The sequence below is a fragment of the Girardinichthys multiradiatus genome, chromosome 8 (genome assembly GCF_021462225.1).
Source record: "Girardinichthys multiradiatus isolate DD_20200921_A chromosome 8, DD_fGirMul_XY1, whole genome shotgun sequence".
NCBI classification, from domain to species: domain Eukaryota; kingdom Metazoa; phylum Chordata; class Actinopteri; order Cyprinodontiformes; family Goodeidae; genus Girardinichthys; species Girardinichthys multiradiatus.
The window spans coordinates 20463717-20489386 of NC_061801.1; the positions used below are offsets into that span (position 1 = coordinate 20463717).

A 25670-nucleotide genomic window follows, 5' to 3' on the forward strand; every position below is an offset into this window, starting at 1 on the left:
AGGTTCAGGGAATAAACTCTGGAAATACATAATTTTCTATATTCTCGTTCCCTTTTTTATTATCTTATCTGCAAAATTCATAAATCAATTTACATTTTTTTCCAGATTGTGTAGAAACTCTGTATTAGGATTTTGCCCAAATGATGCTCATCTAATGCTCTGCAGATTTTCACCTAGTTTCATCTCATCTTTCAGACAAATTAAAGGAAAAAGTAGATTGATCTGTACACTGAACACCGCATCTAATTTGACCATCCTTTAGAGCACGAACATAAACATCATTCCTGAACAGAACCTGCATGGATGTCATGACTGATGACCAGTTCTAAGCACATCACAAAGAACCTGCATCTGACCCAGTATGTCAACTAAACACATGGTACAGGCTCTGCCAGCTCTCACCTGGACTACTGTATCGCTCTAACAGCAGCTCTCCAGTAACTCCTAAAGAAACTGTAGGCTCTTCAAAATTCAGACACGTGCTTCTGATTTTACAATTATATTATAATACCACTGCTTGCTGGCCTCTAGACCAACTTAGATCAGTTATTTCAAAATCTACTCTTGGACTTGTCAAATAAGGAATGGAATATCCCAGACTATATGTGGATTCTTTTAAGCACAGTATGTGAAGTTTGGTACCTTTCTTAAATTACCAAAAAATGGCTGTTTTAGTGCTCTGGGTGGCAAGAACTGTAGTTCAAGAACTACAGGTCCAATTCAACCCAAAATGAAAGTTGTTTAGAGAACAAATGTTAGTAAAGTGGTTCTGTTTTTATTTTTAAACCCAAAATACCAACGGATAAAATGTTAAAATAAATGTGGTAAATCAAAGAGGGAATCATGCCACTTTTGACATAAATCAATGTAATCAATACGCTTATTTATCATTATTAGAGTTTTGTCCTTTTGAAAGTGCAAGGAAAAAGCCTAAGAAATAAGAACTTTTTCCCCCACACTTAGGGTGTATTCACACCAGGAAAGTCATTTGGTCCGCTTGTTTGGTCCGGACCAAAGGCGAACTTTTTTTTTTTTTTTATTGGTGCGGTTTGTTTTCACATTGTACTTTTAGCAAGTGAACTGTTACTTGTAAACAAAGCCACGCGGGTGACAATCATGGTTCCCATTGGACAGAAATGACGGGGGCGGGACATAGCACACACCCAGATAATCGGGAAAACATCTGTAGATGTGTGCAGCACCTCTGTTCTGCATATTTGTGCCGTTATTACAGCTGCAATATTGTGAGGGTGAAGAGCAGCTCATTCAACTTAGACTTTGAGACGTTCCATTTATAATGTTGCAACCCTGTTGGAGAATGCGTGCTGAACCCCGACGTTCTCTACGTGCCTTGTCCCACAACAAGCCGGTAGTGTTGTTAAGCAACACACAGCTTATCAGGTATGATTACCTTACAACACACACCTTTGCTACCGGCTACCGGTTTGGAAGTGGACCGAGACCACCTCAAAAAGTGGGTCTCGGTCCAGTTGTTTGGTCTGGACCAGGGTTCGGTTGAGTGTATTCACACCTGCACAAAAGGTCCGGACCAAGGGGGGAAACGAACTCTGGTCTGTTTAAAGCAGACCAAAATGTTTTACTTTCCATACTAATCCAGACATGGAAAATGATAAAAGCTAATTCCATAATTTGCGAGACTTTTCGAGCCTGCGTAGGAGCCTTGTACTAAAATGCTAAACATGCAACTAGATCACAACCTACCTGGTTTTGTTGGTGAAGAAAAGGAGCCAAAGCCCTGGGAGGCAACACTCCCTGCACCGGTGGTGAATGTCCCACTGGCTTTCTGCTCTCCAAAGGTGGACTGGCCGAACCCGAAGGTCTTTGCTCCACTATTCCCAAAGAGACTGTTGGAACCTAGAGAGGAAATGGACAAGAGCGGTTAAATCAGAATCAGTATAAATAAACAAAAAGTAATTACTTATCAATAAAAAAGAACATTTTGGAGATTTTTAGGGTTTTTTTGTTGATGAGGGTGAGAAGAATTTGGTGTCAATGCGCATATATATTTCTCATTAAAAAACCTTTAAAAAAACAAAACAAAAACAGAAAACATACCAGACTGAGTGGCCTGTCCAAACCCTCCAGCTGAAGCAGTGGTGCAGAAAGGGTTCTTGCTGGCAGCATCGTCACTTGGTTTGCCCCCAAGGCCACTAAAAAATCCTCCAGAGGATGAACCCGCTGTGTTGGTTGTACCTGAACCAAACAAACCAGCCCCCGACGACGACTGCAGATGGGACAAATGAAAAAAGAAGGAAGATTGCTATTTATTCTTTTACATTCCAAGAAAACTGATTTTTTAGAAAACTCCAGCAATCACTGAATGATACCTGTCCAAATACACTTCCACTTGAAGACTGTTGGCCAAACACAGGGGTGGCAGCGGAACAACCAAATCCTGGGACAAAAACATATTATAAAAGAGAAAGAGATTCAAAGAGCAAGTCTGCAGATGGTCATAAAAAGCTTTCTCGATCTGACGAACACAATCCATTTACATGGACATGAACATTAATATTGATGAGGAGAATGTTTAACGAGAGAACTGCATCCAACACACTAAGACTAACTATTAATAATAGTGTCCCCTTGCGAGATTCTGCCATTTAAAATCTACATCCTCACAACATTGGCAGGCTGGTCAGATAACTTAATATTTATCACACATCATCCAGCTCAGCCTATTGCCCTTGGGTACATATCTTCATTCATAATTTGTCAGATATTGTTAGCTTCAATGATGGAAGATGCAACAGTGTCAGATATTATCGCTTTAAGTCATGCAGCTCGGAGAAGGATTTGCTTTTACTCTTCTGAATAACAAGATGGTTTCTGGCAATCTGGCCTAAAATTTAGAACCTGTCACTTTCCCTTTATAGATAAAGACGTATTGTTTTTTTCTATAGAGTATATTCTGAGATTCAAATGAAGTATTATCGCATGTTTTTTGTTACATAGTTAATAAAGCTTTTTTTTGTTGTTTACAAACTGTAGTGACAAGCAGGATGGTTTTTAAAGAGATCAGGTTACTGCTCAGACTCACCTGAGGGCTGACCAAAACTGAATCCTGAAGACGAGGATGTGGTGGTGTTACTGCCAAAGACTGATGGCTGCCCAAATCCAGAGCTCTGACCAAATGCGGGAGCAGTGCTCGGTCCGAACATCCCCGACCCAGTGTTGCTGGCCGTATTGGTGCTACCGCCGCTAAAGGAGAACGAACTTGCACTGTTAGCAGTAGAAGCCCCGAAAAGACCTCCTCCCCCATTTGTTGCGCTGCTAGAATTTGCTCCAAATCCTGACTGGGTAAAAGAAAAACCACTAGACGTTCCAGTGCCGCTAGCAGGTTGGCCGAAGCCACTCATCTGTCCAAACATGGATTTGTTAAAACTTGCTCCTGTTGAAGTACCAAACCCAGATGAGCCAAATCCTGCTGCTGCAGGGGCCGAGGAAGCGGGAGGTGCAGCCGGTTGCCCAAAAGCAGTGTTGGCAGCAGTAGTTGGTGCAGTGGTAACAGCTGCAGGGGTGGTAGTAGTGGCTGTGGGAACAGCTGTGTTGATAACTGGTGTGGCCCCAATGGAGCTGCTGTTTGTGGTTGCAGGAGCAGGTTGAGTGAAAATAGAACCAGGTTTTTCAGAAGTGGGCACCTGGAATGCTGGCGGGGCTCCCTGGGAGACAGATGTGTCGTTGAGAGCAACTAAAGTGGAAACAGGAGTGGATGAAGGATCTGGGGTGGTTTCTGTTGTGGAAGCTACCCTGGATGGTGGTGGAGGGGTTGCTTCAGCTGGTGCAACACTGGTAGAAGGAAGGTCTTGTGTAGTCACACCTGCCACCAAAGGAAGTGCAGGTGTGGATATTGCAGTGGATGATGAATCCACTGCAGGCTCTGGAGCAACAGACTGACTGGTGCTTTCTTCAGTTGGTTCAGTGGTGGCTGGTTCTTTTTTAGGGGTTGGTTCTGAGACCTGTGGGGGAGCTTTTGATTCTTCTGAAGGAACAACAAGAAGGCTACTAAAAGATGTAGGCAAAGCTGAAGGTGGAGCACTAGATGGTGGAAGAGAGAAAGATGGCTTGGAGTTTGTTTCAGGAGGCTTGAACAAACTGCTTGATGAAGCTCCCTTAGACAAATCCATAGTTGCAGAGTCTTCCGCAGACGTTTGGAGACCTGACCCAAAGCTAAAGGACTGTACTCCTTTGCCAAGTCCAGTTTCGCCAAAGGTAAACGCAGCAGCTGGCTTTGTTACAGAATCTTTGACCTCTTCTCCTTGGCCAACACGCAGTCCAGAAAAACTGCCGAGGGTTTCTCCTCCAGAAGTCTTTGGGAGCTGTGGCTCAGTCCTGAAGGCTGTGGAGGTGGGGCTGTATTTGGCTGTTTCGCCTGATGCGCTTAAACTCAGAGTGGGAGACCCAGTGCCAATACCAGAGGACATGGACTTTGGGGTTAGAGAGAACGTCTCTTCTCCAGTCTGACTGAACATCACCTTACCATTTCCACCAAAAGAGAATTTACTGGCATCCTTAACTGCTGGGAAATAAAAGGAGAAACAATTGAAACTTTGATGACATGTCAAACGATTCTATAACTGTGTTGGTACGAAGCCACTGAAAGGGTTTTACCTTGTGTCATTCCGGCTGCTTGTGAGGCAGAAGTAAAACTGAAGCCTGTTGACCTGCAAAAGCAACAAAGTTGATATGTAACAAAGAAATGTGATTACAACTCCGTTAACTTATTACTTTTCTGCCTTTACCCAAACACGCTCAGGAAATATCAAAGTAACTCAGTGCTATAATTTTACTATTCCTTTATCTGCCATGCCAGATTTGGGGAGGTGGGAATCAAACCAATTTAATGTTTTTGTATTTTTTATTAAAAAAAAAGAAATCACAAAAAAAAAAAAAAAAAAATCACAACGTAAACTATCCGTATTTTATTACATTACTTTCATATAACCTAAATATTCTATTCAGCAAGACAGCAGTAGATCTCAGGCAGATTTTTTTCCTTGGTGAAGTTAACTCACCCTGATGTGAAGGAGAATGGCTTGCTGTTGCTTTGCTCCACAGAACTAGTAGGAACAACAGAAACATCTGTTTTGGATGGCTGACCTTTAGGAAAAAGTTTATGAAGTTAGTAAAAACCTATCAAAGCAACCAAGGATTATGAGCAGGAACTGAAATTGAACATAGCTCAAGATTAAGACAGTGAATATGGGATATAAATATAAACTGTGGGCTGATATTATTTTGGACAAGTAATGAGACTACACTTTGTACATGATCATACAAAGTAATTAAACAATAGTTACCAAAAACAAAGCCAGGCTGTAGAGCAAACATACTTTCAGTTGACATCTTTGGCATTCCCGAGGTGGTAGTCTACAAAGACACTACTGTTAAAGCTTAAAAACATCACGTTAAGGCAGATACAGGGTAATAAAAATAGTATGCATGTACAACAACAACAAAAAAAAAGAGATAAGTGCTTGGGTTTTTGTTGTTAAGGTTATTTTGGGGATGTACGGGAACAGGTTTTGTGTGAAAGTCCACTGTGTCAACCAACAGCAATTTGTAGCATCAATATGAGAGAAACCATAGGAATTTCTCACCTATGCAGTTAAACTGCTTTAGATGCAAAACTGTGAGCAATCTGAGGATTTTTGCACATTTAATGATGTTTACAGGTACAAGGGCACAGATTCAGGAATACTAAACAAGCTTGAATTTACTTTTTGCAAACTCAGAAAAATATACTGAAGCCACTTCTTTCTAGCTATGAGTTTGAATATTTCTGAAGTATTTTTAGACCAAGTTATTTATTTACCTGAAAAGTAGTTCAATTTAAACATATTTTGTTGAGTGACTGACATGAGGTATTCTATTGGGAAAAACAGATGTGAAGTTGTTGGGTGAATGCAGCTTAGACTCACTCGTTTGACTTGGTTGGCAAACGCCTGATTTGTGAGATCTGGCACCGAGGAGCTGGGGAAGACAAACAGAAGATGGGAGAAAATGCTTAAACACAAATATGTTCCAGAGCTGCGTTTTGTCAATTAAACATTTCAATAACAAACAAAATACAGCCTTTCTCCATAGTTTTGCTTGGTCAAAGTCAGCACAACAACTGTTTGTCTCTTTTCAAGTTAAGAAAAGTTAAATAATTTCCAACTGACAATGAACAGATTATAAATTTATAGTTTGATTCAAAAACTAAATTCTGTTCATGAATAGATTGTTAACAATCAAGCTTTAAAACTGTCCAAGGTCAACCTATTTCACTAACCGCTGCACTTTTTTTTTACTTCGTACCCAACAAAAAAAAACAAAAACCTGACGTGTCATTTTATTTATTTATTTTTAACATACGCATCATCAGATTAGGAAGATAAATAAAGACAAACATGGTATGATAGATGGTAAAGGACCTAATGGCATGGACTCTTTAACATTTAAATTTTCCTTTAGCTGATTTCTTACAGTACAAGTGACTCCATTATCTGCCTGTTTGTTTTTTATTTCTTTTGTTCTTTATTTTATATTTTCTAGTCATACTGCTTTAAGTTTTCCAACCTGAGATTTAGATTTTTTTCATTGTCCCACCTGGATGTTTCCCTTTTGCAACATTCCCTTTCTGTTTACCATTTTCCGTACGAAGTTTAGACGCTGCTGATTGGGAACAACCCTATCTTTTGTCACTCAGAGTTGTTTTACCTTTATGCACAAGTTTTAAACCCCATCCATTTGTTTACAACTAACCGCTCTCTTGCTGGGGCCTGTCAATCAGCTGGCTGCAACAGCTTGATAATTTCTGTAAATACTCTCTTTTAAATGCAGACTCATTAATAAATTGGACTCCTGCAGGTATTTGTTTAAGAAATGGAAAATAAACGGTGATTCACTTATATTTTCTTTTTTAATGTTTGCAAACAAAGTAAAACTGATTGATATTGTTAGCCACGGGTCTAATTATGCTATGTGACCAATATTACCCACCCCTTACTCATACTTCAGGATTAGACCCAATAAAGAAAAAGGGCTTTTCAATATGAAGCACAACACTAATAATTATAAAAGGGAGAATAATTTTACTGCATGATATTCAGCATTTTACAACACCTCATCATGTTTGGCAGATAATAAGCAGGAGATATGGACAACTAATATCTTCCTGTGATGCCAGCAGGTTTTCAAAGTATATGTGGTGTAAATTATTTGCGTCTACCTGATTATTGAAGTAACCGGAACAGGCGTCCCTTTTTCCTTGAGCTCTTGAACATTGACCACCTGAGGAACAGTCTTTAAGGTGGACTCTGACAAAGAACTACTAACAGGAGCTGGAAGACAGAAAACATTGGAGCAATTTACAGGATGAAGGTCCGTACGGTGCTTATATTTAAACAGGATAAATCAGAAAGATGGAATTAAATAACTGAAATGTTACTGCAAAGGAGTGTCATATGTTGTGGTCTGGGGCTTGAAGCAGGTAAATTTCGGTTCTTTTGTCTACAAGCTGTTGTCTCCCTCTGGTGATTTACTAAAGGTATTGCAATATGATATAAAACAAGATTTCATATTCAGTAGAAACTCTTATATCCATAAGCGTTCCACTGGAAGATATTCAATGTTCCAAGCAAAAAGGCATTGATTAGGCCCGAGCAGGAAAGCTGCAAGGGCCTATTGTAATAGTAGGATTTATTATTCTTTCTTTTTTCTTTCGCTGCGTCTTTGCGGGGCAATTTGGGGACTTTGCCAAGCCCCTAGATGCACACGATTTTACACAAAGTTGTCCCTCGATGAAAATCGTTGTTCCTTAATCTTGTCATCAGTTAGCGTGGCCAAACCACTTAGCCACGCCCCCAAACGTGAGATAGGCCGAACCGTAAGTCGTAGAGATCTGAAATTTGGCACACAGGTAGAGCTCCTTGAACATAGAAAAAAAGTCTCTTGGGGGTATGCCCTAAAACGCACAGGAAGTCGGTCCTTTTGGGTCAAAGGCCAATTTTTGGCCGTTTTTCACTTTTACTCACCTCGAATTTTAACGAACTCCTCTTAGGGATTTTGAGCTATCAGCTTCATATTTGGTCAATACGCAGTTAATGTGAAATTTGGTACACATATGTAACTCTCAGGACCTACAAAAAACTCTCTTGGAGCGTTGGTCCAAACCCCACAGGAAGTCGGGCATTTTGGATTGAAGTTGCCATTTTGACCCCGGATTGGCTGTTTTTAGCCCGCATATCTGAGCGAACTCCTCCTACAGCTTTTGACTGGGAGACTTGAAAATCAGTATACTCTTAAGGCATTGGGATCAAAAGTTATCAAAAGCCTTTTGATACATGAAAGCGTGTGGGCGTGGCCACGCCTCAAAATATGACATCTCGCCATAAAAGACGAAATTGATATAGGTCCTACAAGGAAAGTCACAGAGACCTGAAACCTTCTGAGATTGATCTGCCTCTGGCCCCGAACAATATTCACTGATCAGATGCTGACATCATCAAACCCCACCCCCTGAGAACAGGAAGTGTCATGTTTTCCTTTAGAGAGTCAATTAATGATGTTCTTCACCTAATCAATGTGAAACTGTCCCAAGCAACAGATAACATGATGGTCTAAGACAGTCGTCAGTACTGACTGCTTTAGCTGGAGGGTGTGAATATGATGGCATGGCGAATTCTGATGTCACGCCATGGCCATATGTTTGGCTCTAAATTACACATGCATGATCCGATTCACTCCAAAATAAATATGGTTATTCTTTGTCAGTCCCCAAACAGCTCTATTGGATTACATTGGAATTTGGATCAACAGCGCCCCCTGGGACACTTCCAGTGCTCTATCTCCCTCATACATCATCGGATCCACATGAAATATAGTATACATGATCATGGTTCAATGCCCAACATGTTGAGACAGTCAACTGATAACATCACTTTAGCCCCGCCCAATAACAAACAAGTGAGTACAGTTTTCATCAGGAAGATCAGATTTCGACTACTTTTTAATGCTTCTCGCCAGAGCAGTGCTCGGCTTCACCGAAGATTGTATGACAGCCTGCTCACACTGCCGCCTACTGGTGATGCACACAACTGAGCGGCGGGATCGTCGGTGGCGTGGAGTAGGCGATGCCAGGCTCCCATGGTCGCTACATAGGCCGAGCGGCGCTGAGCTGCGAGGGCCGCCCAATGCTGCTTGCAGCTTTAATTTTGAATAGAATTAAATCCAAGCAGGATTTAACCCACTTAATTTAACAATCTCCACCAAAACCCTTGCCCAACACCAACAATGTCCTAGATTACGTGTCAATAGCTTCTTCATTAATGGTGTTTCTGCTCTCCTGTTTGGGTCTGATGTGTCTACCCTTGAAAACAGATTAAACTCTAATAACGTTGGTAAACCGTTCATCATACTTCCTACATGTACAATAAAAGTTTCCAAAGATTTTGGCTCTGAATCCAGTTTTCTAACAAGCAGTGTGTTCAAGAGGAAAAGCTTGGCTCAAAAACAGAAACTTAATAGTAGGATGAGTGGTTCAGATCGCAGAGAAAGAAATCTCAGACAACAAAAACGGTTTTAAGGTAAACCAAAACATATTTAAATACAGGCCGTTATGAAATCTGGAAGCAGAGCTGTACAGAATCTAACTTTGCAAACCAGAATAATAAAGAAAAATTAAAAACATGAACTGGATTAAAGATGGTAAGACACCAATATAAGAGGTTTCTCCTACCAGTCTTCTGATTCGCCATTTGTCTGCGCATAGCTGCATTGGCTGCAGCCTGCTGGGCAGACATGGTGACAGGAACAGTTCTCTCTGTAGGAGGAGCACCATGTTTTACTGTCTTTGTGGCAAGAGCAGTGCTTTCAGCCCCACTGAGATTGATCTTATTGGCTGGAACTAAAAAAGAAAAGCAGCACAAAGGAAGGCAAATTATTTTTTATATAAAAAGGTGAAAAACTGCAATAAAAAAAATCTTGTTGTCACAATTTGAAGTCAATGATTTCTATCTGATTATTGGGCTCCTTTACCAGGACTGGAAATGGGGCTGAGTCCAAATCCCAGAGTTGGTGCTGACTGAAGTTTTGGTAGAGGGGTGGACTGAATGCCTCCAAAGCCTGGTTGAATAGACGGGGTCCTAACAACTGTGGGGTGGCGAGGAGTAGATAACACCATCACAGGTTGGGGCTGTAGTGGTTGTAGTTCTTCCTCTTCCTGGTCCAAGCGAGATAGGTGAGGCTCCAAGGACTGGGACAGGGATGAAGTTGAGCTTGCATCATCCAGGTCCTCGTAGTATTGTGGGGAAAGGAACGCTGAACGAGACAAGTTGGCTGCAAAGGGGGGAGAAAAAAAAGATCTATCTAATCTACAGTACAGACCAAATGATGGAAACACACCTTCTCATTCAAAGAGTTTTCTTTATTTTCATGACTATGAATATTGTAGCTACACACTGAAGGCATCAAAACTATGAATTAACACATGTGGAATTATATACTGAACAAAAAAGTGTGAAACAACTGAAAATATGTCTTATATTCTAGGTTCTTCAAAGTAGCCACCTTTTGCTTTGATTACTGCTCCACACACTCTTGACATTCTGTTGATGAGCTTCAAGAGGTAGTCACCTGAAATGGTTTTCACTTCACAGGTGTGCCCTGTCAGGTTTAATAAGTGGGATTTCAAGCCTTATAAATGGGGTTGGGACCATCAGTTGTGTTGTGCAGGAGGTGGATACAGTACACAGCTGATAGTCCTACTGAATAGACTGTTAGAAAACCATTTCAGGTGACTACCTCTTGAAGCTCATCAACAGAATGCCAAGAGTGTGTGGAGCAGTAATCAAAGCAAAAGGTGGCTACTTTGAAGAACCTAGAATATAAGACATATTTTCAGCTGTTTCACACTTTTTTGTTCAGTATATAATTCCACATGTGTTAATTCATAGTTTTGATGCCTTCAGTGTGAAGCTACAATATTTATAGTCATGAAAATAAAGAAAACTCTTTGAATGAGAAGGTGTGTACAAACATTTGGTCTGTACTGTACTTGTCGACATGCTTGAAGATGATTTATTTCTATATACAGTGCATCTGAGTGTTTGTTTGCAGTTTAACATATATGACGAAACAAAGACATTTTAAAGTTGTATACCGCTTTAAAATGTACTACCTGGTGCAGTGGAGCGCACAGGAGGCATCTGTCCCTTTGAGAGAAAATTGCGAAGTTGGGACTGTTTCACTGGTGAGATCTTGACTGCAAAAAACAAAAACAAAAAAAAAACATATAATGTAAATGTTTTAAACGTTTAAAGATTCTTCATGACTTTATAATAAAGCATTGTGAATACCTGGAGCTTTGGCTTTGGTCTTAGGAGGAGCAACATCCAGCCTGGCTTTCAGGAGTGCATCCTTTAAACTCTCAAGCTCACTTTCAAAACTACGAAACCAAAGGTGAATATCAGCACATGTTTTCCAGAAAGCTACACCAAGAATACTAGAGTCCATTTGGTATTTAAAGAAAAAGCTAACAGTATGGTGACCCTGCTCAAGGCGTAAATAAAAATACACCTTGGACAACACCAAGTTATTTTTAGAAGTTTTTATTTATATCTTATTTGCATCTTCAGACACTGGTCAGTGAGGGCAGTCTGGAAGTAAAAACATTTCTATTATTGCATTTATGGAAGTATGGAACTAAGATGATGGAGTACGTATTATATATTCTAAATACATGCATAATTCTCTACCCAAACCCTTTATTTACCCAGTTCCAGTTGCAATGTTCTGGTCAATAGCAGGAGCAGCATTTTTACTATAAAGGCGCAGTGATGCGAGTTCCTGAACAAGCTGGTCCAGTCGGTTCTTTTGCTGGTTGATGATGTACAGGTTGTTGGAAAGTGTTGTGAACAGACCCTCACGCCCAGGAACGACCATGTGTCTGTCAAGGAAAGATGTGCAAAGACAATAGTCTAAGTTTCTACAGATTTAAAATGCTGGTGGGGTTATCTCTAATGCTTTAGACTCACTTCTGCTTCTTCTTCTTCTCCAGGTGTCTTTCCCATTCCACATCTAAGACGTCATTAACATCTTCCACCGCAAATGTGACATACTGGTAAAGTCTGTGAATCTCCTGAGTTAGAAAAAAACACAACAAATCCACAACATTTTTAGGGGCATGCAAGTTATTTTATTTACATAACTCGTTAGTACAAGTTATTACTGCAACTGCGGTTTATATCTTTTTCCACATCTCACCTTGAGCTGGTCTTCACTGCGTGGATCCAGAGGTTTTTTGTACAGCAGCTGTCTGTAATTTTTGTCTCTGCTCAGCTCACTCTGTGTTTTGGCTTCCTCTGCCCCGGCAAAACCCTCCAGCAAAGTGGTCTTCAGTGTGCCAATGTCCCCGTGGAGAGACTTTTAAATCAGAAGGAGGAAAATAATTGATGACAGGTAGAAAGGTTTTTCTTGGTATTCACTTACTTTGTGTAAAATAAAGTTATGAAAACAGAAGAAGACATAAGAACACAAGAAGGGATCTTTTAGCTGCTGTGAACCCGGCAGAGTGCTGGCAGCACCTGTTACAATACACTTAGAATTAATTTTTCTACATCACATGTAAAGAGTAGAACAAAGAATTCACTTTAAACATTTCCTTCAAAAGCAAACTCAAAAATAACTATAATACCTAGTCATTTTGTTTTTGAGTAATAACTTTGTACTAGACCCTTGTGTCTTCAGGTCCACTCAAGCTGTTTCTGAGCAATAATTGTTGTTAAACATGGTGTTACCTCTGTAGTTTCCTTTATTTCCAGGGTGAAGATGTGGAGCTCTTCCGATTCTTTTCTCAGGCCCCTCATCTCGTCGTTAGTACCAACCTTAAAGTCGGCTATGGCGCTGCGTGCCTTAAGGTCATCCAACTCCTTCTGGAAGTGTGCAATCTGATGGCAAAACAAAAAGCTAGTTTTTTAGAGCAGTTTTGGAACATGTTATCTTAATCCAATGTCTTCATATCATACATCGCTATAATGAAATATTTACAATATTTCCAAAGACTTGAGTCTAAACCTCTTTATAAGCAGATTGTTTGCGTAACTGCTTAGTTTATGAAAGCTAAAGGCAGAAATCACAAAAATCATAGAGAACATTAAGTAGTTTTCAGTTGTGTTTGCCATATAATGTCCTGGATTTGTTACCAACTTTGCTACATGAATTTGTCAGATGTTTTGGCTCAAACCAGATAATGTTACTGACCAGCGTAAACTATTTAGAAATACTTCTCAAGGATTTATAATCCTGTTAGAAGTGTACCTATGCTCATCGTTGACGTGAATGGTACATTCTTTTAAGTATTTTCTGATGTATTTAAGCCATTTTTTTTTTTTCAAAGGGGGAATCATGACGTGACATACAGCTTCAACCCATTTTAAAAATAAGGTGCAGAAGTTTGAATTTATTGCAGATTTTTTCTAATCATTTTCCTAATCACATTTTTAAAATTATACATACAGGCCTGGATATCTACACCCAACCTCACTTATGTTTAGTTAAATGTCTTTTAGCAGGTTGCTGGATATTTGAGCACTCATCTTTGGTCTATTTAACCTTGTTGGTTTCATGCCGTGGACTTTGTAAACAAACCATGTTCATAAAATTCCAATCACACTAACAGAGTTGATAGTGGAAAAAAATCCTGATTTTTTCCATGACTGAAAGGTAAGTGGGGGTGGGGGGTGGCTATGTATGCAATGCACTTTTAACACATAATATATAATATTATATGCAAATAACCCTTTCAACCTTTAAACCATGGACAGTTTATGGTTGCTTCATCAGTCCAGTGTTGGATTAATTCAGATTGGAGCATCTGTCTGTTTAAACAAAATTTTAGTAATTTATTTCAAAAATAACAACAACTGCAGATTTATTATGAGGCATAGAGTGTTTTCTGTCTAATACAGTTGACATAATCAGTGTTTTGAGCGCCAGGCCACTCAACATTCTGAATGGGTCGTACTTTTGAAAGCTTGGTCAGCATCTGATGATTGTTTACTGACATAGCAACAGACTATTTCATGTAGTCATTATATAAATATGATGGGTAACACATTTTTTTCAGCAAGTAATTAGCTCCACTTAATGTTCCTGTCATAAAATCAGGCCAAGTTGGATCTTTAAAGAGTTGCCTCAATTGTTTAGGCAACAATGTCACTAATAAAGAGGTCAACCCTAAAACATGTCAGTGTTGACAGGTTGATGCGTCTTACCTCCTCCAAAATACCAGTCATAATGGGATCAGATTCTTTCTTCTGATGTAGCTGCTTCTCCAGGGTCTTCATGCTTACAGTTGCCTGAATAAAATCAAGAAATGATTTATTTACCTGCAGTGCAGTTCGAGTAAAAAATATTTATCAGACAACATCCAATTTAGCTTCACTTTTCTGGTCTTACCAACAGCCTCACTTTGTTGCTAGTAGCTACCAGTGAAATCAAGGTTCTGCAATAGCTAAATCTTCTCAGTTTGCTGATGATTTAATTTTTACTTAATCACTTCAATGATCATAAATGGAGCGATAAGAGGGACTGAACATTGTGTTAAAAATCGCATCTCTGCCTGTTCAGTTTTTTGTTTTGTTTTACTTTTTCCTTTAAAAACCAGAAAATGAGATGTGATGCTAGAAAAAGGGCGGCAGAGAGTGCCGACATTGAAATGGTCATAACTTCTTCAATTCTTTTTCGATTTCCATAAGTTTGACATCTTTGGAAGGCTTAGACTCCACTTTTTCAGGATCTGTAAAAAAACTCACAATGACGCCGGGTAGATTTGTTCATAGTTTTGCCACGGCCTGACCAATATGTTCAGCATCCCCGAATGTAACAGAAACGAGTAGTTATACACTGCATGTTTAGTATGTTTTTACAAACATAAATAATGTTTATAAGGTACGTTCTCCATCTTTACTGCTGTACTTGCTGCTTTGACCCGCGCACGGTGACGTTATGGTTCGCGCAGAAGAACCAAGTATTGTGCGGTGCCCGAGTTGAACCAGAGTTCACACTTTGGAACCTCTTTTCGTTGGTGAAAACATGCGTCAACATTTCAAAATCACGTTCGGGAACTGGGAAGGCCTCCAAACCGCAATGGTTGAAAAGGGGTACCCGAGTACTCTGGCTTTATGCCACAGTCCAAAAAACAACACTGTTAGGTTGACAAAACATTTAGTCAAATCAAAATGACTTAATTTTAGGTAATATAAGAAATCTGGGAAGTACAGTATCTTTACAACAGAAAGAACAGACCTGTGGAGGTTGGGGACGCCCTTGTGTGGCAGGAGCAGGTTTCTGGACAGCTGTGGGAGGTGTGCCTGTCTGAACTGGGCGCACCGGGGCTGAGAAAACAATTCATATATAGAAACAAAGACCCCTGCCAGCAGTACTGTGATTTTAATTTCACAAAAATCCTTTTTGGAAACACATATATAGTTGATCTCCTTACTCAATACAACTGGAGGCTTGGTGGCTGGGAGCGACAGGGTGCTTGCTGTACCAGAACTAGAAACAGCAACTTTGGGAAGTGTGGAATTAAAGGAAAAAGCTGGTGCTGGACTCTCCACTGATGAAAACCTAATGAAATAAAAAATAACTTTTGTGCATCTGTATATTCATGCGTAAATGTAAAAACAAATAGTTCAATATAAGAATAAGTAGAACAAAGCAGTTGTTTACCTGTCATTTAGATTTAGTTTGAGAGCAGGAAGGGAGGCAGGAGCAAGGCTCTGAGGTGTTGGAGCTGGAGCCGGGGATAGTGCTGGTACCGCTGCGGGTTTCATGGAAGGGGTGCTGAATGAAAATGCTGAAGGAGCAGAGGGAGTTTCAGAGGGAGGTTTAGATGCAAAAGAAAAGCTTGAGGATGCTAGCCCAAAAGGCCCAGAACCCCCAAGGGAGAATGCTGGTTGGGCGGCAGTGGTGGAATAAGTGGTTGGAACTGAGAAAGTAAATGAAGAAGATGACACAGGAGCTGTTGGAACGAAGCTGAAAGGGACAGCAGAGGATGGCGCAGCAGGAACAGATGAAGTTGAAGAAACTGCTGTAAGAGCAATGTTTGGGAATCCTGCTGGAACTGATGCAGCTGAGGGGGCAGCTCTGGCTGGTTGGGTTGCCAAGGAACCTGTGTACAGAAAAGAAAATCACTTGTAGTGGACCTCATCACAAGTAGAACCAGATATTTGCACCTCAAAAGTTTTATATTCAATTTAATATTTAACCTAAGACTCAAACATTCATTTGTTTTTGTATACTTTCTGTCCAATAAGAAAAAAAAGTTTTGTTAAATAGGTTTGGATAAATTTAATGAAGGACAAATCTGACTAAATCCAACTGTGGAGTCTAGAGATGTGACCGACTAAATCCAATGATGGTATTGGACCCGATAGACATGATTTTTGGATTGGATAATAGGCCGAGGCCACTGATTCATCCATCATTCCAAACGCCGTAGCTATATGTTGCTGCAATTGTATTGTGGAAATTTAGGCTAAAAAATGTTCAGTTCAGTCCAGTTATATCCTAGTTGGTGAAAGCTTCTCTGTCTAATGAAACCCAGCCAACTGAACCGAGTCACCTGACTTTGCAGCAATCACTCCTGACTCCATATCGGCCGTTGCCCAAGTTAGAGTGACTCGGGTCAGTATCAGGGACAAAACAAATCCAGATTGGGACATCCTTGGTCTAAACATAGAGACGGAGCCGGTTACCAACACTGCCTGTCACCCGGCAGTGTAAAATATTCTGGATGGGAAAACACAGATATTAGAAGATATTTAAATTCAGATATCTGGATCAGGTTGGGGGCCAAAAACCCTAACTGGAGCACTTCTACTAGGGCTTACGAGTTGTGGGGACCAACTTTAGCCCTCTTTCTTTATACTCATAGGTGTCCATTGCATAATAAATGTGGTTATAATATTTGTGATTACCTGTAGAGGCAGCAAAGGAGGCTTTAAAAATAGTTTCGCAAACCAAGAATGGAAATTTGCTACTTGAAAAGGAGAACAGTGTTCAGTTTCTACAACTGATCTGTTGGGGACAACAGAGTCTAAGCAGCTGCTAACGCCATCATCAGCAGAAAACAACCTGAATAGTAATGCAGCGTCACATTCCTGGTGTAAAGCTGTTGGCAGAAACCACCAAACCTTCTCAAGAGGAGCCAAGGGATGATTCTATGGTTAAAAATCTAAGCTTCATTGTGAAATAGTAAAAAAAGTAACAGTAGTGATTACATGACAGGCTGATTTTGGATGAGAACAACCAGTCAATGTTCTGTTCACAATGTATTTCACATGCCCTTTACCTGAAGTTGTAAGATTGATGTTTAAATCTGTAGAAGACATTCCTCTCTTAATGTAAAACATTTTTATTTAATTTAAGCGACTGTGACGAGTGACAATTTAACGCACTTTTCTATGATCCATTCATGTTTATGATAAGGAATTGTGTTAATATCTGTCAGCAAGAGATACATTATTTTAATTTGATCATGGGTCTTGATCTTTGAAACCACCTAAAACAACAGCTTGGAAAATGTTTGAGTGGCTGGTACAAATTTCAGTTTCAACCCATTTCGTACATTGTGTGGCCAGTGAAAAAGAAACGGATCCATCCAGTTTCCAAAATGTCTTACCCGGCTTTGGCTGTCTTTCTCCTTCCAAGGTGAGGGGAGTGGCTGGTGAGACTAGCTGCTTAACCCCAGGATTCAAGTTGAGAAGAGCAAACGGGCAGAGTAACCCCTCTGTGGACAGCATTAGCATTGTAGGTGCTGGAGGCAAGGTCTTCTCGTCAGCTTTGGGAAGGTAGAGAATGGTATTACTCTTTGCTTTACGAAATGTATAGCCTTAATTTCACAAAAATAATCAATCATTTCTTAAACAGAAACTCAGAAACATACAGTGCGATCTATCTTGTCACCCCTCGTATATTTAGCATCCTTTCACTAATTCAGGAAGCTTTATAGCTGTTTTCAAGAGACTCTAAAGTGTCTATAAATTAAAGATCTAATCAACAACAGAGATTTGTATAGATTCTCCAGAGAAATGATTTGCACTAATCACATATACAAGAGAAAGTAAGAGGTGTTTTTTGTGCTCTGCGCAATGAAGACAAACTGCTGTTTGTCACTTTAAGTGTAATATTCATGAGAGCATTTGCTCACAAATGCAGAATGTTAGCAGCACACTCATCTCACGACCTTTGCTCCTTTTCGCCCAGCGTTCAGTTTAAAAAGGCACTCAACAGTCATCCTTAAAGAACACTCTTAAGATGCTTGATTTTTGTAAAATACAGCCCACTGTATTTCTGTTCTTGCCAAACTTCCAAACCTTTTCTGCTCCTCACACCCACTTCTCTACACTTACAAAAATCTTGCATTGTGCTGGCTACAGCCCAAATGTCAGAAATCAAGCCTAAACCAACATCAAATGATGATAATTCAGGATTCATAACCCATATTAATTATGCATCAGTCAACATTGTCAATTATGCTTTCAGAAATAGCAGGAAAGAATTTAGTACTCAGGAGACCACAACAATAACTGCTCTTTCTCGCTGCATGGCTGCATTTGGCTAATCGAAACCATTTTTGCCATCTTGTATTTTGCATGATACATACATTAAATACTTTAAACATTGTCATAAATAAATCCAAATCTTTGGGGTTACAAAAATAAACTTTAAGCTATTTGAAAAACAAAACAGCAAAAATGATGAAAAGTGAACACAGTAAACCTCATCAGTATTCAGCATTAGAATTGTCTGGGCTTTGTTGTTTGTTTTGGTCCTTTAGCTTGTCTGAGCCATTTTAATGAGTGCATTTATTCTCCCCCGATAACTCTACTGTTACCTCCCCCCTCTTGCTCTGCCTACATAATGGCTCCCTTCAAATCAAGATTTTCACGAGCTTACAATCATGTCATAATGCTGCTCAAATCGCCGTTTCCTCAACAAAGAAGAAGTTCTTGAAGTGTACAAAAAGAGATGTGACTAGACAGCAACAGCAACTCTACGTGTATGTCTGCCAGACTGGACCAGCTAGGATGAAACAGTGCACTGAGACAGTAAGCTTATCACTATTCTTTACACACACTGCAATGGAGCACTGCAGAGGATGCTGTGTGCAAAAAGCAGCCTGATGGATTTCGGCTTCATCTGATCAATAGAGGTGTGTTCAGCAAAAACATTTCACAGATGAAACAAAGAGACGATGGACTCCAGCACAAGGGATGATTTAAGATCAAACCAAACGTTAATAGTTTGCAGAGTTTCTAAGATGGGAGTAGATGGCAGAGTTGTCATAGATCGACTTGTCTATTGTGAAACAAACCCTCAGGAGACAGACACTACTATCACTTTTAAGAACAGCCTTGAAACTTTCCTTTCTGATTATTAAATCCAAGCATGTCATATTAGGGTGATGATGAGACAATGGGGGAGACGTCACACTAAATTCTCAGTGCCTCTCCTTTTTTTCCTGTTAGTATATGGCCATTGTTTCTGTGGTTACTTTTTCTGTTTGTTTGGGTGCCTTTCCTGCCCTGTCGACCTCCAGTAGATAAAGGCCGGTCTTGAGACGGATTCTGCTGGAAGTCTATTTGTTTACAGAGCTCTCTTCTCCATTGTTGCTTTGTGCAGCCTCAAAACAAACATGAAATTCAAACCGATGTTTGTCGAGTTGCCCAGATACAGATTTTCTTCTTTGTTACAGATACTGATCCAAACATTTTGCAATTAAATTTCTGACAAATATTGCCATGACTGTATTTTCATAAGTCAGGGAATTGCAACCTACTCAATAGTTATGTACAACATATTTAGATAGCATACATCCTGTATATTTGACACCTCAGTTATTCTGCAAAGCAGTAACACAAAACATTTAGTTTAGAATTTTTCTTGAATTATTATTATACTAACAGGATAACATTCAGAGATCAGTTGTGCCTTTTCTCATTAAAAATGACTAATGAAAGCAGCTATGTTGGCATCCCTTGATGATGCTCACCTCCTTCTGATTTAGTCATGTTTCATTCGCAGCTGTTTGATAACACCGTTGCATGCTGACTTTACAGTTATAGAGGAGAGGTGCACGCCACACAATTATTATTTATCTTTAATATCAGTTTTTAGTAATATAGTTTGTCCAGTCTGGACAAAACAATTCTGAGTTAATATCTTGGCATCCTTTCAGCTCAGGGTTTTGCCAAAATAAGAAGTGATCTAAAAGCTAAACACACTTACTGATTTGGATCTCTTGCTGGCTTGTGTAGTCTATAGCTAAGCCAAGAGGCAGAGTGTCGTCATTCGACTCAGTCACTGGAAGTTCTGCTCTACTAGCATCTTCTAGGATCCAAACCTCCCACATCTGGAAAAAAAAAAAAAAAAACATCAGGGGACAGAGTATAAATCACTTGTGCTTTCATCAGACATTATGCAAGGCTTTAAAATAATTTGTGAATTAAATCTAAGTGAAACAAAAACTCTACAGACTCTATATTCCTGGAAACTGAAATATTATTGCATGTTTTCATTATACTTAAGCACATTTATCAAGAGGTGATGATCAATGACAAGTTATATTCTGCATTAGATTTTTTTCACTTCAAAAAAGGAAAGAAAGGGTTGAGCTTAAAAGGAATTGTATTTGTCTCTGTATTCAAAACAGGGAATTAAAACATGTCTTCTTTATACCATTTCTTTTCTAGTTACATACCTTGTCATCTTGTCTTGCAATCACGCTGACCTCAATAGACGCTGCTGATGCAGCTAACACAAGATCCCTTTAAAAACATAGTAAGACAAAGCGAAACTATCAATTTAGGACGACAAAGTTCTACAAAGAGCAGTTAAGTAAAATGTGACACATTTTATTATAAACCTAATACTAACCTAACGGTGCTATCACTTACCAGTCTTCTATGTGACTGAGGAAGTAGTGATGCTGTCGCTCTGTGCAGCTGCCATAAACACTGTCACCAAAGTTCAGATACTTGTTCTCCTGTTTCTCATCCCTTTTCTGGAGAATTTAAGCACATGTTACAAATAATGAGTCACACATAAACAAAAACGTCTGACTGTTTGCTGTAAAATTCTGCGACACCAATCTGTGATTTGTTCATAAATATATAAAACTGCCTAGGGATAAAAATGATCACTTGTACATTACAGGTTCTGAGCCATCCATCATTCAAAAAAAATATCCTGAAATGGTTTCATGATCACCTAAATAAAACGTGCAATATTCAATATGTGATAATCTGTTGTTCAGAGCTTTGCTATGAACCCTGGTAGCGTTTTAAGTGGTGCTGTTGTTTTCTAACGGCATTGGTTTCATATCGAGGACAATAGATGTGCAATAGAAAAAAGAAGAAAAAAAAGAAAATATTATTAAATGAATCAAGAGGGTAACAGATGTTTTGTGGTACTCACAGGGAGGGAGATCAGCACCAGCTCAGGAGGGGTCTGAAGACACCCGTCTGCAGCAGCGTAGGCCACTGCAAACACAGGTGTTCGAAGCCATAGCACGTCCAGAGCTGCAAAAGACAATTTTAAGAAACATTTTTTAGAGTGCAGATGGTCAGAATAGCTGAATTAGACAGATAAAATGGAACCATTGTATAACGTGGAATAGTGCAGATTTTTTTTTTTATCCAAGCAATATAGTAGTTATATAATCTTGCTTAGGCTTAATAATCTTGCTTAGTGCTTAGGCACTTTTTAGGCAAAATGCAATGTGTTTACATTATAAATCATGCAATTCAAAAGAAGAAAATGGAAAAATGTAATTTGGGGAAAAACTAAACATTTGATAGGCTTCTTGTGCAGCATTTTATCATCTATGTGTTAATATTCAGTACTAATATTTTATCAGTAAGAGGATGACTAGCTGGGTAGGTACATTCATTTCATATTCAGTAAATGTCTCCTTACCTTTGACTGGCTGATCAGAAGTATAGAAAGGTGGACATGGGATGACTTTCCTTTCTTCTAAAGCCTTTTGAGTAATACAAACTAATCAGTTTCACTTTTCAAAAAACACAAATTCAATCTCACTATTGTGAATAAAATCTACTTACTGGTGTATACTGACAAACTGTGGCATCCATTTTTCCCACAGCAACCTGTTTTCCTTTTGGACTCCAGCCAACTATAGTGAACAAAATAATCAAACAGCAATTTAGCCAAACTAAAAGTACAAATGATGTATGAAGTGAATTAAAGGTGTATTATATATAAGCCACACTTACTGCAGGTGATGCCACTGGTAGCGGGTTGCTGGGCCTGGATCTTGACACCGTCTGTAACCTCAAGAATCATCATGCTGCCATCAGACAAGCAGGCGGCCAACATGGATGGCTGAGCAGGGTTCCACTTTAGGTCCTGAACCAAAGTATCAGAGGCCACAGCTGGCTGCAAGGACGCGAATGGGGACTTTTGCAGTCTCGCCTGACAAAAAAAAGACCACAAACAGGTAAGTAAATGAATGACTACAACATCTTTTTCCGGGAAAAAAAATAGAAGATTCTAGAATTTAAATCAATACTTTAAATACATATCTTCATATTTAAATGTCATGTTTTACTTGCTTCTCACAACTTTACTTACGGTAGTGTGCGCCTGAATATTTGTAAATGTAAGAAATAAAAATTGTCTTTTGCGACCCCACTGGTCTTCTATTTTTCTTTAACGATTTATTAAAGTTTTCTTTGTTAAAGCTGAAAAACTAATACTAGCATTCTAAAAACATAAATTTAGGAAGTTACCTTGTTTATGAAGGTTCGGACATCATAAAACATGATGGACAAACCGGCCTCCTCAGATGTGCCACAAACTGACAAAGTGAGTTCATCACAACTCAGAGCCAAATGGTGCAAAGACCTGGCCCCAGTCACTTCCGCCAATGCCGGTATCCCTTTTACTAGAAGACAATAAAAATCTGTTTCAGCGCCACAACAATATGACAGGCAGAACACATTATTACAAAAAATGTTGAATCAAACCTTTGTGGTCATATTCTTACCTACTTCATATGAGCTCCCATCAGCTTTATCAGCAGCAAGAACATTTTGAGTTAAGTATACTTTGAATGTTCGGTCAAGGCCCACAAATGTCAAACCGTATTTGTTTGAGACAGTAAGCAGACAGGATCTGTCTCTAGGCAAATCTTCAGCAGGTTCAAAAACTCGTACTTTCTTCATCTGTCGAAACTGAAAATCCTACCAAAAAAAAAACAACTTATGAGTGATCCGATATGGGCAGCAAACATATGCCACTGTATCAACAACATACTTCCTTTTTGTACCTAAACAAACCGTTTTGAAATCATAATACAGATATTTTCCAATATATATAGAGCCCTGGTAGATTTAGCGTTATAATTATATTTATGCAATTTAGTTTTTTCATTTGGGGAAAAAAAAGACAAATAATACCAATATTTGTACCTTTTTCAATAATCAATTCTAGAATTGCACCGCTCAAGGTGGCAGCAGGTTGGAGTAGCTCTGTTACTTTTGATTCTGATTTATTCTTTTTTGGGAACTATTCCTCTTGTGGTGGATACAGTTGATTTTTTTTGGATGACTGTCCACTCCAGTGTCGGATGCTGTGCAACTTGGGAGGATTTTTATTAATACTTTCTATGTTTGGACATTTGTTATGATGCATTGCCATGGCAACGAGGTTGTTTCTTACAACCGGGAGCAGCTGATTAATATCTCAAAAGCTCAAATAATACTTCAGCTACAACCCCAAATCCCTGATGAGTTGAAAAGGAGACGCTGTGGATGCAGAGCAGGAGCTAAGAGAAGAGAGAGAAGGATGAAGTTCAAACCATCTCTTCCGTCGATTTTGATGGGCAATGTGAGATCGTTGGGAAACAAGTTGGATGAACTCCAAGGCCTACAAAGGATCCAGCCAGAGTAACGGGCATGCAGTATCATGTGTTTTACTGAGACATGGCTGCAGGATCATATCCCCGACTCCAGCGTCTCTCTGCCGGGCTTTTTAACCATACGAGCAGAGAGAGATTTAAAGAGGAGCGGCAAATGTAAAGGAGGTGGACTGGCAGTACTTGTGAAAAACAGATGGTGTAATCCAGGACATGTAACTGTGAAGTGTCATCTCTGCAGTCCAGATATTGAACTGTTGGCAGTAAGTTTTCGTCCATATTATTTACCCAGAGAGTTCACCAGTGTTATTTTGGCAACAGTTTACGTTCCACCTTCCGCTGTTGCTGACACTGCATGTGATGCCATCAGCTCAGTTGCTGCTAAGCTACAGACACAAAACCCCAATGCTTTTGTGGCCATTTCTGGTGATTTTAACCATGCTTCACTCTCTGCTACACTTCCAACGTTTCAACAGTTTGTCAGCTGCTCTACCAGAGAAAACAAAACATTGGATTTGTTTTATGCAAATGTCAAGGACTCATACATCTCTACAGCAAGACCTCCTCTAGGCAAATCAGATCACAATCTTGTTTTTCTCTGCTCAAAATATAAGCCCCTTGTTCAGAGGCAACCTGTAATAAAGAGGACTGTGAGAAAATGGTCACAAGAAGCTGAAGAAGCTCTGCAAGGTTGCTTTGAGGCTACAGACTGGGACGCACTGTGCCAGCCACATGGAGAGGACATCAATGCTATGACTGAGTGTGTAACCAACTATATAAACTTCTGTGTGGATAACATCATCCCCACCAGAACCGTGAGATGCTTCCCCAATAACAAACCTTGGATCACCAGTGACCTGAAGGACCTGCTTAACAAGAAAAAAAGAGCCTTCAGAGAGGGAGACAGAGAATTATTGAGGATTATACAGAAGCAACTTAAAGTCAAGATAAGAGACAGCAAGGAGGTGTACAAGAAGAAGCTGGAGAGCAAGCTCCAGCAAAACAATATCAGAGATGTGTGGACAGGGATGAAGAAGATCACAGGCTTCAAGCAGAAGGATGATCAGACCGATGGAGGTCTGGACAGAGCCAATGAACTGAACACATTCTTCAATAGGTTCAGTTCAGAAACAAGCTTCGCATCCGCCTCTCTTGCTCACAGCCAAACAGACATTCCATCTTCCTTTGACCCACAGGACCCACAGCTGTCCAGTAACACCTCACATTTTTTATCTTCCACCTCAGCCCTAGACCCTTCTGCTTCTACATGTTTGCCTTCAACCATATCAGAAGATGCTGATGCTTCCTTTGCTTCCCCCTTCCACCTGTGTGTCTCAAGAAGTCAGGTGAAGAGACAACTGGAGAGACTGAATAGGAATAAGGCTGCAGGTCCAGATCATGTCAGCCCTAGAGTCCTGAAGGCCTGTGCAGAGCAGCTCTGTGGGATTCTGCAGCACCTCTTCAACCTTAGCCTGGCCCAGAAGAAGGTTCCGGTGTTGTGGAAGACCTCCTGTCCTGTTCCGGTACCAAAGAAAACTCACCCATCAGTCCTCAATGACTATAGACCTGTTGCCCTGACATCCCACATCATGAAGGTCCTAGAGAGACTCCTGTTGGCCCACCTGAGTAAGCAAAGTAAACCATCAGGACCCCCTTCAGTTTGCTCATCGCTGTGGAGTTGGAGTTGAAGATGCCATCATACACCTGCTTCAACAAACCCACT

General features: G+C 39.9%; 1 protein-coding gene across 3 annotated transcripts in view; it reads right to left on the reverse strand.

Moving 5' to 3' along the window:
* Positions 1–25670, reverse strand: part of nup214 (nucleoporin 214) — a 42277-nt gene that overhangs the window by 13614 nt on the left and 2993 nt on the right. For 2 of the 3 annotated variants that reach the window (XM_047372207.1, XM_047372209.1), the window contains exons 2-32: positions 23078–23273; positions 22821–22975; positions 22305–22503; positions 22134–22204; positions 21988–22051; positions 21487–21590; positions 20967–21073; positions 20771–20837; positions 20299–20422; positions 17690–17848; positions 15736–16177; positions 15506–15633; positions 15310–15398; positions 14277–14360; positions 12801–12950; positions 12268–12426; positions 12039–12142; positions 11777–11950; positions 11361–11449; positions 11183–11266; positions 10042–10341; positions 9743–9910; positions 7235–7346; positions 5943–5994; positions 5322–5391; positions 5037–5121; positions 4633–4685; positions 3062–4540; positions 2349–2416; positions 2077–2245; positions 1723–1875 (exon numbers count right to left, since the gene is read on the reverse strand). In XM_047372207.1, the coding sequence (XP_047228163.1) occupies positions 1723–1875; positions 2077–2245; positions 2349–2416; positions 3062–4540; positions 4633–4685; positions 5037–5121; positions 5322–5391; positions 5943–5994; positions 7235–7346; positions 9743–9910; positions 10042–10341; positions 11183–11266; positions 11361–11449; positions 11777–11950; positions 12039–12142; positions 12268–12426; positions 12801–12950; positions 14277–14360; positions 15310–15398; positions 15506–15633; positions 15736–16177; positions 17690–17848; positions 20299–20422; positions 20771–20837; positions 20967–21073; positions 21487–21590; positions 21988–22051; positions 22134–22204; positions 22305–22503; positions 22821–22975; positions 23078–23273 (5458 nt within the window). The remainder of the gene's footprint in view (positions 1–1722; positions 1876–2076; positions 2246–2348; positions 2417–3061; positions 4541–4632; positions 4686–5036; positions 5122–5321; positions 5392–5942; positions 5995–7234; positions 7347–9742; positions 9911–10041; positions 10342–11182; positions 11267–11360; positions 11450–11776; positions 11951–12038; positions 12143–12267; positions 12427–12800; positions 12951–14276; positions 14361–15309; positions 15399–15505; positions 15634–15735; positions 16178–17689; positions 17849–20298; positions 20423–20770; positions 20838–20966; positions 21074–21486; positions 21591–21987; positions 22052–22133; positions 22205–22304; positions 22504–22820; positions 22976–23077; positions 23274–25670) is intronic. The other variant, XM_047372208.1, reaches the window with a different exon arrangement.